At 38.2% G+C, this 20,137-nt stretch overlaps 1 protein-coding gene across 1 annotated transcript in view; it reads right to left on the reverse strand.

Annotated features, from left to right (window-relative positions):
• PCDH15 (protocadherin related 15) overlaps positions 1–20,137 on the reverse strand; it is a 448,902-nt gene that overhangs the window by 137,719 nt on the left and 291,046 nt on the right. The window contains exon 17 of the mRNA XM_060189089.1: positions 1,804–1,944. Within this exon, the coding sequence (XP_060045072.1) occupies positions 1,804–1,944 (141 nt within the window). The remainder of the gene's footprint in view (positions 1–1,803; positions 1,945–20,137) is intronic.

Here is a 20,137-nt window from a genome sequence, read left to right on the forward strand (position 1 = left end):
GTTATGTGGAAAACTGGGAAATGTTATGCATGTACAAACTACTGTATTTATTGTCGACTGTAAAACATTAATCTCCCAATAAAAAATAAATTTAACAAATGCTAAAAAGAACAAAGATGAGGGGGGCCGTGTGGTGGCGCACATGGTTGAGCGCACACATTACAATGCACAAGGACCTGGGTTCAAGCCCCTGGCCCCCTTCTGCATGGGGAAAGCTTAGCAAGTGGTGAAGCAGGGCTGCACGTGCCTCACTGCCTCTCGTCCTTTCTATCTCCCCCTTCCCTCTCAATTTCTGGCTGTCTCTATCCAATAAATAAATAAAGGTAATGAAAAAATTAGAGAAAAAAAGGTGAGGTACTGACACTAGACTCAAAAGCTAACAGGAAACCATATGTATATATATATATATATATATATATATATATATATATATATATATATACATATATATATATATAATTGGAAAGTTGTTATATATGTAATGTTACATATATAATGTTATATATGTAACAACTTTCCAATAACAAACTATGTATTATACTGGTGCCTACAGTGAAAACAAATTATATTTTATGAACTAACACTTATTTTAAAAGTGTTAAATTCAGTCACATCAGTAGCAAATAACTCATTATCTTTCTTATAAAAATAAAGTGTTTTTACTAGTAAATTAATTATCTGCAAAATTATAGGGGAGCAGTTACACCACTCTGGAAAACACGTTTGGAAACTGTGATAATTTAACAGACTTTGATATACTCTTTTTTTAAAAAAAAATTAATATAAATTCATACTGTATAGCAGTTGTTCAAATGATAAAAATAAGAGGTTTCAGTTTTAAAATGTAGTAACGGTATATTATTTATTTTAAAACGGTCTTTATTTTTGCCAATTTTATAATCCATGTGTTGATAACAAAATCATAATGCTTTTTGTAAGAACTACTTTTACAACTGTCCACTTCTCTGTAATGCAGGTAATTTGGAAGACGAATTGTGACTAACCTAGACTAATTTCAAGTAGATCTGGAGTCATAGCCAGGGATCATCATGCGAGCTATAATTTAACTCTGCCTTGAGACCTTACAAAAAATATTCCATACAATTGTACAATTATGATATATAATACCCATTGGCTTCCTCAAGTTCAACTAATATAGGGTCCAAAACACATTATATTCACAGTGAGAAATATGTTTCTAACTAACAAAATGCACCCAAAGACATTTTGAAAAAGGATTGCTATGATAATAGTGAAGAGAAGCATTATTTTAAGCTCTCTGGAGGCATAGCATATCATGAATACATTAAGTTGACCTAGCAATTCAGCCTCCAAATACACATCTTAAGAGGAAAAAAAGACATGGCAAGAGGTCAATATAATTTGTGCATGAAACAAACAACAGACATTATCATAATAAACATTTGGAAAGAACATGCAAATAAGATTGGAAAAATGCAAATCATACATCCTTTAAAACAGTGGTGTTTGTAATATCCTTGAGATGCACATTGTATTAAGTTACAAGGCAGCATTACTAATGTCCCTGTGATTTTAAAGACTGCTTAGTTGTATTTTTATGGGGTGTCACCAATAGGATGAGGATGAAAATTGTCAAGTTCTGGTTATCTCCAAGAGAGATATAAAATGGCTTTCTTAGTAACTCCGTTTTTTTCTAAGTTTTTGTGCAATAAAAAGCATTTTTACAATTAAAACAGAAAAGGCATATACTGAAATCTGTTCAACCAAATTCAAGCTAAAGCTACACATTGTGCAGAGAATAGAAGAAAACATTGCACTGACCTTAAAAATCGTTGTAGGCTCTTCGTTTAGATTGACACGAGTTATTACTCTTCCAGAATCTTCTTCTACATCAAAAATACTAGCAGGATAAGGAGACTGGGCATTATCTACTCTATACTTCACTCGACTTGCAGGTAGCCCCTAAAATGAGATTATATATTAGCTAGTATGTGTCTATTTTCATAAATTGAAACAGAAGTTAGACACATTTGCATAATCCAAGGCCTTTCAGAAGTAGAAAAAAATCACAGCAACTCCTAACAAAGGGGGATTTCAAAGTTAACCCAATTGTGAAATAATATGATAACAGCAATAACTATCTATTGCCTTCTTAAACCCTAAGACAGCAGGAAGCTACCCCCCCACCCCGCTTCCTCTATAGAGCTTATGTTTTCCCCAGGCCTGGAACCTCTAGAGTGGGCTCACTTTCCTGCAATCTTCTCTCAGTCCATACCAAATGATATTGCATTTGCTGATGCCAACCTAATCAACGCAATGAGTACCATCTCAGCATGCTTCACTTCAGACTGTGCCCAGAGACCTCAGGTGTGGAATGCCAACCTTTCACGCTCATTACTCGGGTGAGACCTTTCCTTTCATAAGATTCTCTAATTCCATTCCAGGTGGTTCACTTCCTAACAAAGTCCTAAGACCTAGATATAGACCAAGTCCCATGAGATGCAGCATATGTTCACATGTATCCATAAATTAGGGCAAAATATATACCTGAAAGCAAAAGTACACAATAGTCTGCAGTGAGTCAGTATCAAGTTCATAATGACATAGTGTCTACTTAGACTTAGATACCCTCCTCACCTACTTCCTATTACACTTCCCTCATTCCAAAGCTAACCTTATCAAAGCAAGGACTACAAAAGCTGAATAAAAGCAAGAGACTGGCATACTTTAAGGAGGACTCTTCAGTCACTGTCAGGCTACCACCCCCAAATGATTACATTTCAGCATTTCTTACTTTCCAGTATGAAATACAGGAGAATCCATTTTTATTTTTAGGAGGGCTCAATCTGAATCAGTTGAGAGTATTGTCTATGATTTTAAATTATTCCTGTGAAAACAAATTTACTGGGTGCCTTGAGGACCTTCTCTTCCATTTTCATTTGTTGGGATCTTGCTATTCTCTTTAAATAATATTTATACTTAATATTTTATCATCAGAGATGATTTTAGAGATAAAGAGGTGAAATTTCACCCCCAAATCACCTCTAACAATGATGATTTAAGTTATTTTTTTTTGAGTATCTATAATCATACTTTAATTTTGTGTTATGCCATTAATGACAGCTGGATTGCTTCATGAATTCAGGAATTTATATCCTAAAGTTTTCAAATGGTCAGGGCCTGTCCAGAGGCATAGTTAGACATGTTCACCACTCATGCTGAAAGCAAGAGGAGGAAGCATTAACTAAAATCTATACTTCTGCCACTGAGTAAGGGCTTGAGGTTTCCACTAAGTCAAAGTGCCATTCAATGAGATGTTTTTATAAATCTTACATAGAAATGAGGCTTAAGGGAGTTGGGTGGTAGCACAGTGGGTTAAGCGTAGGTGGCACAAAGCTCAAGAATCACCATAAGGATCCTGGTTCGAGCCCCCGGCTCCCCAACTGCAAGGGAGTCCCTTCACAAGCAGTGAAGCAGGTCTGCAGGTGTCTATCTTTCTCTCCCCCTGTCTGTCTTCCCCTCCTCTCTAGATTTCTCTCTGTCCTATCCAACAATGACAACATCAACAACAATAATAACTACAAAAATAAAACAAGCAACATAAAGGGAATAAATAAATAAATAATTTCAAAAATAAATAAAAAGAAAAGAGGCTTTAAAAAGTTAAATAACTGCTGTAGAATATCATTTTTCCTAGTTAAGCACAAGTGCCAATACTGAAGGCATTAGTTGGGGCCAGGTGGTGGTGCACCTGGTTGGTGCACATGTTACTCAAGGCATTACACAGTGCTGTGACCCCAACAGGAGTCTGGGACTATCAGCATATGAATGACATCACACAGAGAATGGAAGGTATAAGGGAAGGTACAAAGCAGGGACTTGGAGCAGGTCACCCTTTTAGCTGCTGCTTCTTCTCATGGTCAGAAGCATCTCGATGGCTACTTCTCCTGGGAACTGAGCATGTGTGACTCTGCTAGCAGGTAAACTTTTAAGACCCCTCTACAGCTATGAGCAACCTTTACCAGAGCTGATAATTGTTTATCTTATGGGACTAAACTTTTGATAACTATACTCAGACTTTATGGACCTATCATACTCTTAACCCTTGATGATAATTATATATTTTGCCTTTTACCTGTTTCACTCTAATAAACTTTGTATTGTTTAAACCCATTCCCAGATCCCCATCCCCGCTGTGAATCCTTTTATGCAGCCACAGCAGTAAGCCACACTAACCCCTTTTATGTTAAATAACATCAAGTCAGTAATTGTGAGGATATGTTTGCCAACCCTTAAGAAGGACATGAACTGTGACATACTGAATGAATGAAAGGGTTTGCTTGTTCATAGATCAGGCATTAGGCTACTTTCCAATTATGCTCCCAGGTATCATGTTACTTATTTAAACTGTACAGTAGATTGAATGGCTTCAGTTATAAATATTCTGTGTGGTTTATAACATGGGGAAGATCTACTTATGACTTTGTGATGCACTTTTTTTTTTCTTTTTGCTTCCAGGATTATTGCTGGGGCTTGGTCCCTGCACCAGGAATCCACAGCTTCTGGAGGCCACCTTTCCCATTTTATTGCCCTTGTTGTCATTATTATTGCTGTCATTGGTGTTGTTGTTGGGTAGGACAGAGAGAAATGGAGAGAGAAGGGGAAGACAGAGAAGGGAAGAGAAAAAAAGACACCTGCAGAACTGCTTCACCTTCAGGTGGGGAGACAGGGCTCAAACCAGGATCCTTACATGGTCTTTGCTTCACGTCGTGTACAATTAACCCACTGCATTACGGCCCAACTGCCCTTGTAATGCACTTTTATGTTAATTCATGTATTTTATGTAATGTGTAGTATTCAGTATTAGTATGAGACTGTATTATTATAGTAGTGATGTACCAATTGTGTGTATACATACATTTATATTTAAAACCTTACAGAAAACAATCATATCATGATTGGTATATAATATTTTTAAAATATTATATATAAGTAGTAAATAATATCTTTGTTTATATTTTTATAATATTTATATTTTTATAATATTTATATTTTTATAATATTTTTAAATATTATATAATAAGTTGTAAAATTTTAGCCGAATAAATGTACAAATATAACAAAAAAGGAGAAATTTAAGATCTTGATTTCCATTCTTATAGTAGTGCTAAATAAAACTTAGTGATGGTGAGAATATTGATTGATATAGGCAGCAAAAGAGGATCTTTATGAAAGATATTCCAAATTTGTGATATATGGAATTTCAATTAGACTTCAACAGACAAAAATAATCAAATCCTTAATATCACGGGATATATGATTAGTTATTTTTCTTAAGTACATAGCTATCAAGAAATTATTCAGACCCACACAATTTTCTTCACCAAAAAAAAAAAAAAAAACAGTCACTTTATATCAGGGACACTAAACCTGTTATTATCATTACATACAAACATTAAGTAATTTTTTTTCAAGTGCACAAAGATGTTCTCCCTATCATAATTTCCCAATGTATATATATAATTTATTTTCCCTTTTGTTGCCCTTGTTGTTTTTCATTGTTGTTGTACTTATTATTGTTGTTGTTATTGATGTTGTCATTGTTGGATAGGACAGAGAGAAAAGGAGAGAGGAGGGAAAGAGAAAGACACCTGCAGACCTGCTTCAACACCTGTGAAGCACCCCCGTACACACAGGTGGGGTGGTGGGGGCTTGAACCATGATCCTTACACTGGCCACATGTGCTTAACCCACTGTGCTACTGCCCGACTCCCAATTTCCCAATGTTTTATTTCACCTTTTTAAAAATTATTTATTTTCCCTTTTGTTGCCCTTGTTGTTGTAGTTATTATTATTGTTGTTGTTGGCTAGGACAGAGAGAAATGGAGAGAGGAGAGGGAGACAGAGAGGGGGAGAGAAAGAGAGACACCTGCAGACCTGCTTCACCACCTGTGAAGCATCTCCCCTGCAGGTGAGGAGCCTGGGGCTCGAACTGGGATCCGTATGCCAGTCCTTGCGCCATGTGCGCTTAACCCGCTGTGCTACCGCCGACCCCCTTTATTTCACCTTCTTTGAAAGTCATGAATCTGATTAATTCACAAAATCTCCCAAGTATAATTTAGCATTAAGAATTAATATAAAGTGTTTTACACTGCTTTTATTTTTTCAGTAGTAATGACTTGGTCATTTTTTTCATGACGCATAAAATATGTTTTTAAAAGACTAATAATAAAAACTACAGATCAGACTCAAGTAAGTACTGAGAAGATTGTGTGTTGTTCTTCCTTACTCCCACTTCCTTCTTAACACCTGGAGTTCATCATTACTATGTTTTAACAACAGAGTGAGTTAGTTATTACAGATAATGTCTTAAGATAAAAGGAACTGGCATTACAATATGTGCATAGAATCCAGACTTTACAAATACAGTATCAAAATAATTATTACTTTGAAATCTTCCAGGAGGTACAACCATAGAGTAACAAACACTGGATCAAACACTCCCCCCAAACAACAAGTAACTACAACTATAGAATGTAACGAGATTCCAGGACAAGTATCTACAACTATAGAATGAAACAAAATTCCAGGCAGAGCACCTGAACCATCTCCCCTCTGCAAACAGCAGTTGTCAAGGCAACACGCAGTGCTGGAGATAAGAGAAGGGAATTGATCACCTTTTAATTCATGACCACAGTGGCGTTTGCTTACTGAATTACAGGCAAGGACACCTCAAAATAACTGAAAGGAGCCGGGACTGACACCAGTACATGAAGGCAATTTTCTCCTGTGCTAATTATGAATATATATGACCCCTAGGTCAGATTGATGGCTTAAACAGTTTTTTTAATTTTTTTTTTTTTAGGACAGAGAGAAATGGAGAGAGGAGAGAAGACAGAGAAGGGGAGAGAAAGACAGACACTTGTAGACCTGCTTCACTGCCTGTGAAGAAACTCCCTGCAGGGGTGGCAGGGACTTGAACCGGGATCCTTAGGCAGGTCCTTGTGCTTCATGCCATGTGCATTTAACCCGTGGCACTACAGCCCCACCTGCTAAACAGTTCTTGGTATTGATATACTTTCCTATGTTTGAGAGCTAGTCACTGGCCTAATCCATCTTTCTAGTCCTATTCTCAACTCTGACACCATCATCCCAGACAATATTTTCAGTCCACCTGCACATTATCTATCAGGCTCAGAAAAAATATATAGAGAGACAGGGTCCCAGGGTAACATACCTAAAATAGACTTCCTGGCTTCTTCCCATATGAAGACCCCCCTAATTTCATCTGCTCTATTCCTATCTTTGAGCTCCTGTTTAATAAACAAACTTTCTTTACATCTTACCACCTTTCAGTCACCAAGCTGAAGATGCCACTAGGATTCCATCCTGACTTTCCTGGGCAGAAATCCTCACCAATATATCCTGAAGTCTCTCCAGAGCCCTACCCCACTAGGGAAAAGTAGAAACATTTTGGGTATAGGGATCAACTTACCAAAGCCCATGCCCAGTGAATAAGCAATAACAGAATCCAGACCTTCCTCTTTCTGCATCCCATAAAGAATTTTGGTCCATACTCCCAGAAGGATAAAGAACAGGGAAGTTTCCAATGAAATGGGTGGGGCATGGAACTCTGGTGGCTGAATTGTATGGAATTGGACCCCTGTTATCTTACAATAGTGTTAGTCATTATTAAATCACTAATAAACATTTTTAAAGTCACTTGAATTTAAAATAAAAAAGGACTACAAAAGCTGTATAAAGGCAAAAAACTTGCCCACTTAGTGATGGCTTTTTTGGTTAAGATAAGACCACCCCATCATCTGGGGCCCTAGTTAGGGACTTCTTGGATTCTGACACAGGTGTGATCCAGTTAGACCTCTAATAGACCCCTTTCTCCACCATCTCTGTTCACTTCCATCAGGAAGGTCATCATAAGCCCTCTTGTGGGCTTCTCAAGGAACTTGGCCTCCTTAGGAAGTAGCAATGGTACCGTCCCACTGGAGGGTGACTGGTCCTGAAATAAGTGTACCCTAGAATGTTCCCAGATATAACATTGAACTGAACTATCAGCTCAGACTGACAGGGACTCAGAGGTTACACAAGCTCCTGTGATAAATATGAATATTTATCTGGTCTGGCTCAGATTGATGGGGTAAACAGTTAAATTTATTCATAGATTTTCTTCAAGATTAGGAGCTACTCTCTGCTCTAATTCAACCCTCTAGCCCTAATTTCAACTCAGACACCATCTTCCCAGACAATAAATATTTGTGTTTCCATCTTTGCTATCAAACTCAAGCTAAACCTATGAAAGATATGGGTCCCTAGGAACAAACTTAAATTAGACTTTCTAGCTTCTTTCCACCCTAAGGTCCCTATTTTCATTTGCTCTAGTCTTACTCTTTTGTTCCTGTTCAATAATCAATTTGTCCTGGCTTATATCTTACTGCCTTTCAGCCACCAAGTTGCAGGTACTGACTTCCCTGGACAGACACCCTCACCAATGTGTCCCCAAACCTCACCTCTCCAAAGCCCTAGCCCACTAGAGAAAGACAGAAATAGGCTAAGGGTACAGATCAACCTGGCAATGCTCATGTCCAACAGAGAAGCAGTTACAGAAATCAGAACTCCCATATTCTGCACACTCCAAAAAAAGAATTTTGATCTATATTTCCAGTAGGACAGAAATATTAGGGTGAGATGACCAGAGGGCTCTGAACTTCAGCTCCATCAGGACCCGAAAGAGAAGAGAAGAACAAGGAAAGACATTCAGGAGTAGTAGTACTTTGCTTTGGCTCCATCAAGACCCAAACGAGAAGAACAAGGAAAGACATTCAGGAGTAGTAATAGATAGAGGTGCGACTTAAAAAGAAAAAGAAGGGGGCCAGGCGGTAGCACAGTGGGTTGAGTGCACATGGCACAAAATGCAAGGACCGCTGTAAGGATCTGATTAGAGCCCCCGGCTCCCCACCTGCAGGGGGAGTCACTTCACAGGTGGTGAAGCAGGTCTGCAGGTGTCTATATTTCTCTCCCCCTCTCTGTCTTCCCCTTCTCTCTCCATTTCACTCTGTCCTATCCAACAACAATGACAGCAACAGCAACAACAATAAACAAGAGCAACAAAAGGGAAAAAACAGTCCCCAGGAGCAGTGGAGTCATAGTGCAGGCACCAAGCCTCAGCAATAACCCTGAAGACCAAAAAAAAAAAAAAAAAAAAAGGAAAAGAAAGGAAAAGAAAGCAGGACCATAGAATAAGAAATGAGCAAATATATCTAAATATAGACAGGTATGAAAATAAGTCGACCCATATCTGTGATCCTGAAGGCACTGTGCGCTCTAGCTTTCAGTGGAGGCGATGGGTGGACTCTGCTGGTTGGAACCATGCTGAATTATACTGCTGTTATTTTGTAAATCAATATAAAGTCACTAATAAATGTTTTTTTTAAAAAAATAGAGGCCAGATAATGGTACACCAGGTTAAATGTACACACGACATTGTGCGAGGAACCTTAGTGCCAACCTTCAAAGAAGAAGTTTCAGAAGTGGTGAATCAGTATTGCAAGTGTCTCTCTTTCTCTCTCCCTATTTCCCTACACTCAGTATCTCTGTGTCTCTAATAATATTTTTTTTAATTTTAAAACACAATAATAATTATTATTTTCACTTGAACAGTATAACCGCTCACATTTCCCTCACAATAATGAGTTAATAATGTGAATGAGTTGAATAGAACAAGGAATTCTGATTTTCTCCTCAGGAGACACCATTCTCCGGGGGTTTGAACATGGGCTTATTTCTACTGACTCCTCTGAAAATTGACTTTTGTTTTCTGAAATTTAATTTTCGTCTACTTGGAAGCTTCCTTTTTCTGTCAGACTACTTTGCATTGGCAATACCTCCTTCTCTGTGTTGTATCATCCAGAGGTTTCCTTCTCCAAACTAAATCAGGCTTCCTTTTGGTTGATTTAAATGCACACTCAGAATACAGGTCCATGAAAGATGATGAATGACATAGTGGGGGTTGTATTGTTAAATGGGAATCTGGGGAATGTTATGCATGTACAAACTATTGTATTTACTGTTGAATGTAAAGCATTAATTCCCCAATAAAGAAATAAATTATTAATAAATAAATAAATGCACACTCAAGGTTTAATTTTCAAGATTTGGAGGAGATCACTCACCCAAAAGAGCCCACTTTTTGCCATGTGTGAGAATTTGGCTTCAAGCCCTCAATTATCACATAAGAGCACAGCGCAAATGGGAGATTTTACTGACAGTGGAACAGACCTGTGGTGTCTCTCTTCCCCTTAACTCTTTGCCTCACTTTTTGTCTATAACTTTGCTTTACATTAAAAAGAAGGAGGAGGAGGAGGAGGAGGAGGAGGAGGAGGAGGAGGAGGAGGAGGAGGAGGAGGAGGAGGAGGAGAGGCAGAAGGAGAAGGAGAAGGAGAAGAAGAAAGGAAGAGCAAATTGACAGGGAGTGGTAGATTCATATAGGCACAAATCCCTGGTAAAAACACTAATAACAACAAAAAATAAGATTTACTTCTTAGATATATTCATGGATTGCTTTTGATAACTTTTTTTTATTCAAGTTTGAAATTCTTAGCTAATCTTCAAACTAAAAAATCATAGGAATTTAATCCTCAAATTTATTAAATGATTTGTTCTGCTCTATATCTTACTCTTTTTTAGCCACCAAGTTGCAGAAGCTACAATCTGACTTCCCTGGGCAGATGACCTCACCAATGTATCCTGGAGACTCACCTCTCCAGAGCCCTGCCCCACTAGGGAAAGACAGAGACAGGGTGAGGGTGTGGGTCCACCTGCTAACGCCCATGTTCAGTGAAGAAGCAATTACAGAAGCCAGAACTCCCACCTTCTGCTCCCCATAATGACCCTGGGTCCGTACTCCCAGAGGGATAAAGAGTAAGAATGCTATCAGGGGAGGGGATGGGATACTAAACTCTGATAGTGGGAAATTGTGTGAGATTATACCCCTCTTATCCTAAAAAAAAAAAAAAAAAGTTATTTGTGAGACTATAAGTTAATAGGAGTGTATATTAACACCATTCCTACCACTAAAGATCTGTGACCCTTCTCCCTCCTTCCCCCCTCTCCCCCACCCCAGTGAAGCTGAACATCTACCCTCACCCTCCATCCAGAGATTTTTATTTTGGTGTCCTACTCCAAACTAAGTCAGATTCCGCTTTGAGTTTCCCTTTCTGTTTTCTTTCTCAACTTCTGTTTATAAGTGGGATCATCCCATACTTGTTTTTGTCTTTCTGACTTATCTTACTGAATATAAGTTTTCTAGCTCCATGGGATGGGGTATGAATTTCTGGTAGTAGGAATTGTGTGGAAATGTACCCCTTTCATTCTATGGTCTTTTCTTTTTTTTTTTTTTTCTTTTTTTTTCTTTATTTAAGAATGGATTAGTGAACAAAAGCATAAGGTAGGAGGGGTACAACTCCACACAATTCCCACCACCCAATCCCCATAACCCACCCCCTCCCATGATAGCTTTCCCATTCTCTATCCCTCTGGGAGCATGGACCCAGGGTCATTGAGGGTTGCAGAAGGTAGAAGGTCTGGCTTCTGTAATTGCTTCCCCGCTGAACATGGGCGTTGACTGGTCGGTCCATACCCCCAGTCTGCCTCGGTCTTTTCAATATTTCCATTTTATAAATAAAAAATTTTAAAAGTTTAATCCTCAATATTTAATCCAATGCCCTAAATGATATTGGCACCACATACTTATAATTACTTAAGGAATTATCACTTAGTTTATACCACAGGGATTGAGAATTAAATTAAAAATAATCCATCATTTTTGAAAAATGTTTTTAATAAGTCTGCTGTGAATACTAGCTTGTATTTGTGCTTTTTAAAAAATTTTCTTTATCCCCCTTTAGTTTCACATATCTCCTAACTCTTTTACTATCAATTTCAAACATTTTAATGCATTTAATGGATGCCTTCTAAATAAACTGTTTTATCATATTGTCCAATTGCTCAGCAAATAGTCGCTACTTTTTCTTTTCTCTATGTCCTGTTTCAGTGATTTTGACTGTGACTTACTTTTGGCTAGTAAAATGTGAACAACTGTGACACATAACCAGAGGCTTTGTGTGTTATATTGTTAGGCAAGTTCTTTTATGATCTCATTCTTCAGGATGTGAAGAGCAGGCCTGCTTGATTAATGACTCCAAAGAAGAGCACATGAAAAACAGATAGAACCCTATCAACAGTCTGAAAAGAGAGCCATCAACTCCTAGCTACTCACACATCCATGAGTAAAACAGGGCCCACTTTCCCGTATGCATCTCCCAATCCAAACCAAATAATATTGCATCCGCCGATCACAACCTAACCAATGCAACGATTGCTACCTCAACATGCTTCACCTCAGACTGTGTCCAGAGACTTCACGAGTGGAATGACAACCCTTCAGCTTCATTACTCGGGTGAGACCTTTCCTTTTATAGTACACACTAATTTCATCTCAGGTGGTTCACTTTCTAACAAAGTCGCATAGCCTAGATATACACCAGTTTCTGTGAGAGAGAGCTTATGTGCACACGTATCCATAAACTACTGCAAAATATATACCTGAAAGCAGAAGTACACTAGAGTTTGCAGTGAGTACCTCCCTAACACTTCCTCTCCACTATTCCAAGCTTGGGATCCATGATTGCTCAACAAATTGTTTGGCTTCGTATGTTAACTCTCTTTTCAATCACCAGGTTCCAGATGCCACCAGGATGCTGGCCAGGCTTCCCTGGATTGAAGACCCCACCAATGTGTCCTGGAGCTCAGCTTCCCCAGAGACACACCTCACTAGGGAAAGAGAGAGGCAGACTGGGAGTATGGACCGACCAGTCAATGCCCATGTTCAGCGGGGAAGCAATTACAGAAGCCAGACCTTCTACCTTCTGCATCCCACAATGACCCTGGGTCCATGCTCCCAGAGGGCTAGAGAATGGGAAAGCTATCATGGGAGGGGGTGGGCTATGGAGATTGGGTGGTGGGAATTGTGTGGAGTTGTACCCCTCCTACCTTATGTTTTTGCTCATTAATCCTTTCTTAAATAAAAAATTAAAAAAAAACAGTCTCTCCTTCTCTCTCTCCCTCTCTCTCTCTCTCCCTCTCTCTCTCTCTCTCTCCTCTCTCTCTCTCTCTCCCTCTTTTCTCTCTCTCTCTCTTTCTTCTCTCTCTCTCCTCTCTCTCTCTCCCTCTTTCCTCCCTCTTTCCACTCTCTCTCTCTCTGTTTCTCTCTCTCTCTTCTCTTTTTCTCTTTCTTTTGACCACTTTGATCACTGCCTAGCTCTATGATCGTTCAGTGAACTGAATATGGGACTTCAGAGCTTTAGGCACTAAAGTCTTTTTGCATAACTATTATGCTATCTACTCCACCCTCCATGAGTAAAACAATGCAGTACTTTTAAAATATATATATATTATTCACTAAGCAGCTTGGCTTTGTAGAAAAACCTAATGTTACTATGTGAACCTTAAAAATGTTAGTTTTTTTTCCATTAATAATGAGTTCTAGCTTGTTGTATTCCATTTTGCTTGATTTGCATTTACAAAATTCTGCTGTGCTATAGGTCACAGAATAGTTCTCATTTAATAGTGATCATGACTGGCAATGTAACATTCTTAGCAATAGCCTGTATCAGAATGAAGTTAGGGTCCTTCCTCTGTGGTAAAGTTGACTTGGGTTGCAAAGAGAGTGGAGGTCAGATTCTCTATAGTACTACCCTGCTCTGTTTTGGGATTCTAATCTCATATGGTTTATTCACCTAAAAAAGCATAAATTATTGATACATCACAGAAAGACATTTTTGTAAAAATTTATAAAAACAAAACCCTAAATCTGTAAGCATATATAGTGATTTCTTAATCAGATAAAGAATATTTATATCTAAGATAGTTAAAAGCAATATCAATACGAAGTGATGTGAACAATAGAATTATTATTGAAAGTAATACGGAAGCATTACTATGCAGAGAGTTTATTTTAAACATTTAAGGAAACACTTTCCAGATATTAATCATGCATAAACTTTATCACTTAACTTATCTTTTATATTCATTTATAATTTCAAATGTAATTATAGCCCACTGTTACTTTAAAACCAAGTCCCAACCGCTTCCTGGTGTTCTCTCTTGCTAATTCAGTATTGAAGACCAAAGGGACTCAGGCAGAGACTGCATCATACTAATTCAACAAGCTGCTAGGCCTCATGAAAATATTTCTTGATTATTCCCCTTACAACTTTGATGTGACGGTAACAATACTGACATGTTATTTCTCTGACATACTTCAGGAGCAACAAATAAGGTTTGTAAGCGGGGGTCTTTAAAACCAGAGCAGATTCTGTATTTCTACCAATAATCTAAATCCATCTAGCCTTTAAAAACCAGCCAATATATAGTGAATGATGAAAAAATGACCTGAAACAGTATCAGTGAAAATCAGACAGAACTAAATTATGTGGAAGTAGAGATACAATTGTAAAACACAGCTGGCCCTGAACAGTTTTAAGTACTGCATACCAAGTGAAAATTGATTCATAAATAACACCGATTACTGGTTTTATTCTACTGGACTGGCTTCTGCTACAGAACATATATAGATAAGGTTAAGCTATTTATTTATTTATTTATTTATTTATTTATTTATTTATTTATTTATTTTACCAGAGCACTGATCTGCTCTGGCTTATGGTGGTGAGTGGGATTGAACTTGGAACTTTGAAGCCTTAGGCATGAAAGTCTCTTTGCATAACCATTATGCTATCTAGCCCCCCCCCCAGAAAGTTAAGAAATTTGAGGACTATTATTTGGTGATTTGGTGCCATTATGGCATTCTAATCAATCATAAGACACACATCATCATAAAGAAAATTTATCTTTTTTTTTCTTTTTGTTCTCTAGAAATCAGCGAAAATGCTCTTGAGTGGTTGAAAGGGTTTACACTCACCTGTGAATATACCTTATTGACTCAAACTAAAATTACTAGTCTTTAGCCCCAAGGAACATACCTAAAATAGAATTCCTAGCTTCTATCCACCATAAGATTCCTATTCTCATTTGATCTAGTCCCACTTTTTTGCTTCTTGTTTATTGTTTAATTTTATCCTTTTTTTTCTATTAGTGATTTCACATTGATTGACCAAATTATGGGATAACAGGGGTAGAATTCCACACTGTTCTCATCACCAGAGTTCTGTGTCCTCATTCCCTCCATGGGAAACTGTAGTGGTTGTCCCAAGGTCACATATATGGGTTGACTATTATTTCTATAACTGTCTATATACCTATCTCTATATTTTTGTCCATTTTTCCCATGGTCTTGCCTTCTCTTCCATTCTAAGGACTTGCTACTTTTTTTGTTTACATTTGTATTAGTAATTTAGTGTTGATTAGCAAGACTGTAAGATAACAGGGGTACAATTCCATACAGTTCTCACCACAAGTCCTGTGTCCCATCCTCTCAACTGGAAACTATAATTTTAATTCTTTTGTCCTGCTTTATATCTTACTGCCTTTCAGCTACTAAGCTGCAGAAGACACTAGGATTTCATCTTGATGTCCCTGGACAGATGACTTCACCAATGCATCCCAGAACCTCACCTCTCCAGAGCCCTGCCACACTAGGGAAACACGGAAGGAGCAACCTGCCAACACAGAGAAAAATGAGAAGATATAGATTTATAGTTATAGAAATAATAGTCAACCCACACCTGTGACCTTGGGAGAACCACTGCAGTTTCCAGTGGAGGGAAGAGGGACACAGAACTCTGGTGGTGGGAAGTGTGTGGGATTATTCTGCCTATTATCTCATAATTTTATAAATAAATATTAAATCACTAATACAAATGGAAAAAATAGTAATTGTACATGCAGTTTGAACTATGAAAGACTAGAGAAAGGATCATATTTCAACATAAGGATAAAAATATATCACACTAAACCACAGGAGTAAGTCACTGGATATGGGGCCTGCTTTGCTTTGCACATAGGCCAGTTCCAGTGCAGGCAACTCTGCATTATGATCTCTCTCTCTCTCTCTCTCTCTCTCTCTCTCTGTGTGTGTGTGTGTGTCTTTATCTGTGAATCAATGGCCCAAAAGCAGTGAAATTGTGTATAAGTGGTTCTCCAGACAGACTATGACCCACATAGTCAACGACTGCCACCTCTCCAGATTCAAAGGAGGTCTTGAAATTTTATATCAGGCTCAACCTGACGCTGTTGACTGGCTACAGAAGAAGGGCAAACGCTAGAAGAAGAAGAAGAAGAAGAAGAAGAAGAAGAAGAAGAAGAAGAAGAAGAAGAAGAAGAAGAAGAAGAAGAAGAAGAAGAAGTGGTTCTCCCTCTCTACACACACACACACACACACACACACACACACACACACACACACACACAAAAAAAAAAAATCTGCACCTGTAATTTTAAAATTCTTTTAAAAATATTTTCTGAAGAAAAGAACTGTGAGATTGAGAATGATATGGAATACATTCCTGCTACTGAGGAAAATACAAACATTTAGGGACCACATTTCTTTTGTTTTTAACAATTTCTTATTTTTTTAACAATCTGTATTTATTTATTGGGTAGAGATAGCCAGAAACTGAGAAGAAGTAAAAGATACAGAGGGAGAGAGACAGAGAGACGCCTGCAACACAGTTTCACTACTTGTGAAGCTTTCTCTCTGCAGGTGAGGACTGGGGGCTTGAACTGGGGCCCTTGTGCATTATAACATGCTATAATTTGTCATGCTGCACTGCGGAGAAGAGAGAGAGGAGATCCAAAGCGGAGAGGGAACACAAATCTTTATTCCCACGGACACCTCAGAGTTGGGTGAGAGCACAGTGGTTCGGGCCACGTGGAGCTAGCAAAAATGGCCACCTCCCGGACCACCCTTTTCTGCATCTAACCACTGAGGTGAAAATTGGGCAAGAGGGGAGAGGGGCTTTATAGGGCAACAACCAGGAGTCACGTGTCTGGACAGGATTGGTTGGGAAAGGCACTGTGAGAATATCGCGGGAAGTAGCAAAGCTTGAGGGCAAAGACTGCATCTGCATAATTCTCCAGCAATAATTATCACTCTGTTCTAAATAAGAAATGTGAACTTCTAAAGGGCATAAAAGCAAAGACTGACCAATGGGAAAGTAGAACTTTATGGATGTTTGTAATTCCTGTTCATGGAAATAACTGGATTTTGCTTAGTTATTGAAACTGCCCATGTGGTCACAATGGAAACTATGTATAAGGCAGTTAACTTTTCCACAGGACCTCATATGTTTGGGTTTGGCATGTTCTAGCTTCAGAAAAATGCAAGTAGAAAATACAATTGCCAGGGAGTCGGGCTGTAGCACAGCGGGCTAAGCGCAGGTGGCGCAAAGCACAAGGACCGGCATAAGGATCCTGGTTCGAACCTCGGCTCCCCACCTGCAGGGGAGTCGCTTCACAGGCGGTGAAGCAGGTCTGAGGTGTCTATCTTTCTCTCCCCCTCTCTGTCTTCCCCTCCCTCTCTCCATTTCTCTCTCTCCTATCCAACAACAACGACAATAATAACTACAACAATAAAACAACAAGGGCAACAAAAGGGAATAAATAAAATAAATATTTAAAAAAATAGAATAATAAAAAAAAAGAAAGAAGAAAATACAATTGCCGTTTTGTGTTTTGGACGTGAAGAGTCACTGGCGTACAAATAGAGAAGGTTATAAATTTCTAATATCTAAAATGATCAGTCATTCACTATTTAGGTCTACATCAACATCAGTGCTGTCAAAGAAGCAAGGGAGAAAACAAAATATGCTTACTATCTACAAAACGAGACCCCCAAATCTTCATTTGCACTCTTCCAGCCTTTAAGTTCATAATCAGTCAGTCAACAATTTTTTGGATTTATATGTTAACTCTTTGCAGCCACTGGGTTCCAGATGCTAAGATGATGCCAACCAGACTTCCCTGGGCACATGACCCCACCAATGTGTCCTGGAGCCCCGCTTCCCCAGAGCCCCACCCCACTAGGGAAAGAGAGAGGCAGGGTGGGAGTATGGATTGACCTGTCAACACCCATGTTCAGTGGGGAAGCAATTACAGAAGCCAGACCTTCCTCCTTCTGCATCCCACATGACCTTGGGTCCGTACTGCCAGAGGGTTAAAGAACAGGAAAGCTATCAGGGGAGGGGATGGGATAGGGAGTTCTGGTGGTGGGAATTGTGTGGAGTTGTACCCCTCTTAGCCTGTGTTTTTTGTCCCTGTTTCTGTTTTATAAATAAAAAGAAAAAAAAAGTGCTAACAGCTTTAATTCAGTGAGAAAAAAATAGCTGAAAGCCCCTCCCCAAACACACACACACACACACACACACACACACCCTTTAGAACACTTTTGATTTGCACTACATGCATCTTATGATTCCTAATTTATAGTCAGCAACAATACTGTTCTCTGGTTTTAAGACCTCACTGGGTTTTTCGAAAGGATTTTTGTTGTTGCCATTTTCCAGTTCAAAATGGATATTTCTCACTCATTCAAAAGAAACATGATGCCTTGAAAATAAATGTGACCAACCTCTAGAAATAAAAATTACTGTTGCAGAACAGTAAAAATAGCTTTTATAAGAAGTTGGAGAAACTTTGCTAAGTATGATATTATAAATGCATCACCCCCATTCAAGTATTCTGAGCCAAAATTGGCAAAATTGAGGTTTGGAGGCATTAAAATGTTTTCTCATTGTCATAAATAACTACATTTCAGAAATGTTCGCTTTTATTATTTGGAGACACATGGGAATAACTACTTGTTTCTTCAACTTGTGTGGAAACTACTAAGCAACCAGCACAGAGTAAAATTTGCACATAGAGATGAGTAAGTTTTTATCCCCAACCTCAACAGAATCATCATATAATTTGGAAGATAGGAGATTAAGTAAACTTAGAATGTTACCTTAGATAATGCTTCTAAGTATGAGAACTGACAATAATCCTGAGGGGTATACAATAAAATAACTTTCTTTTAACGTCTATAATAGCAACATTTATAATAATATAATAGGAAACATTTATAATAGCAAGCAAGTAGAAAACATTTGACAAATCTGTTAAAAGTATTTTTTGTAATACCAGTACACAATAATACAAGTAAAATACTTTTGTGACTGTGATGTAATAAACATTTTCTAAAAAAAAAAAATTCATGGGGGGGCCGGCGTTGGCTCACCTGGTTAAGCACACACATGACAGTGCACAAGGACCCAGGTTCAAGCCCCGGTTGCCCATTTGCGGGAAATCTTCAAGAGTGGTGAATCAGGGCTTCAGGTGTCTGTCTCTTTCTTCCTACCTCCCCCTCCCCTCTCAGTTTCTCTCTGTCTCTATTAAAGAAAGAAAGAAAGAAAGAAAACATCTAAAAATTCATGGAATAGAGCTTTTGCTTCATGTTGCTGTAAGCACAGTCAAGTCACAACTATGCTACTTAGTGGACCAACATTAAATCAATGAGTTGAAATCTCAACATTGTATATGTGTGATATCAAAAAAGATTAAAAAACAGAATCTGATGATATATATATTACAATGGAAACAAGCACGTTCAGTATTCCTCTTGACTCACCCACACATCTTTCATTTACTGAAAAGAGAGCATCATCAGAAATTAAGTACTGGGGGCTCAAAGGTGGTACAAATGGTAGAAAACCCATATCACTATGTATAAGGTCCCAAGATCAATACCTCACTCCCCACTTTCAGGGGGAAACTTTATGAGGAGTGAAGTTGTGCTGCAGGTATCTCTCTTTCTCTTTCCATCTCTCTCCCCACTTCCATCTCAATGTCTTTGTATCTATTTAAAAATAGAAAAGAAAAAAATGGTATAATGACAGTGGTGATATTGTACAAATACTGAGCCCTAGTGATAACCCTGATGTCAATAGAAATTAAAAGATAAAGACATGAAATATTAAAAACTACTTTGAGGAAGGAAAAACAGGAATATCCTCTAAAGAAATAAAAATTTTGAACCTGTCAGTTTCCCATAAAAGAGCTCCAGGATATTAAAATAGAGATTTCTCTCTAAAAAAATATCCAGGTAAATATAGAATGAGCCCATTTCTGTCACACTAGTGTAGTG

Source organism: Erinaceus europaeus, chromosome 1 (genome assembly GCF_950295315.1).
Source record: "Erinaceus europaeus chromosome 1, mEriEur2.1, whole genome shotgun sequence".
NCBI classification, from domain to species: domain Eukaryota; kingdom Metazoa; phylum Chordata; class Mammalia; order Eulipotyphla; family Erinaceidae; genus Erinaceus; species Erinaceus europaeus.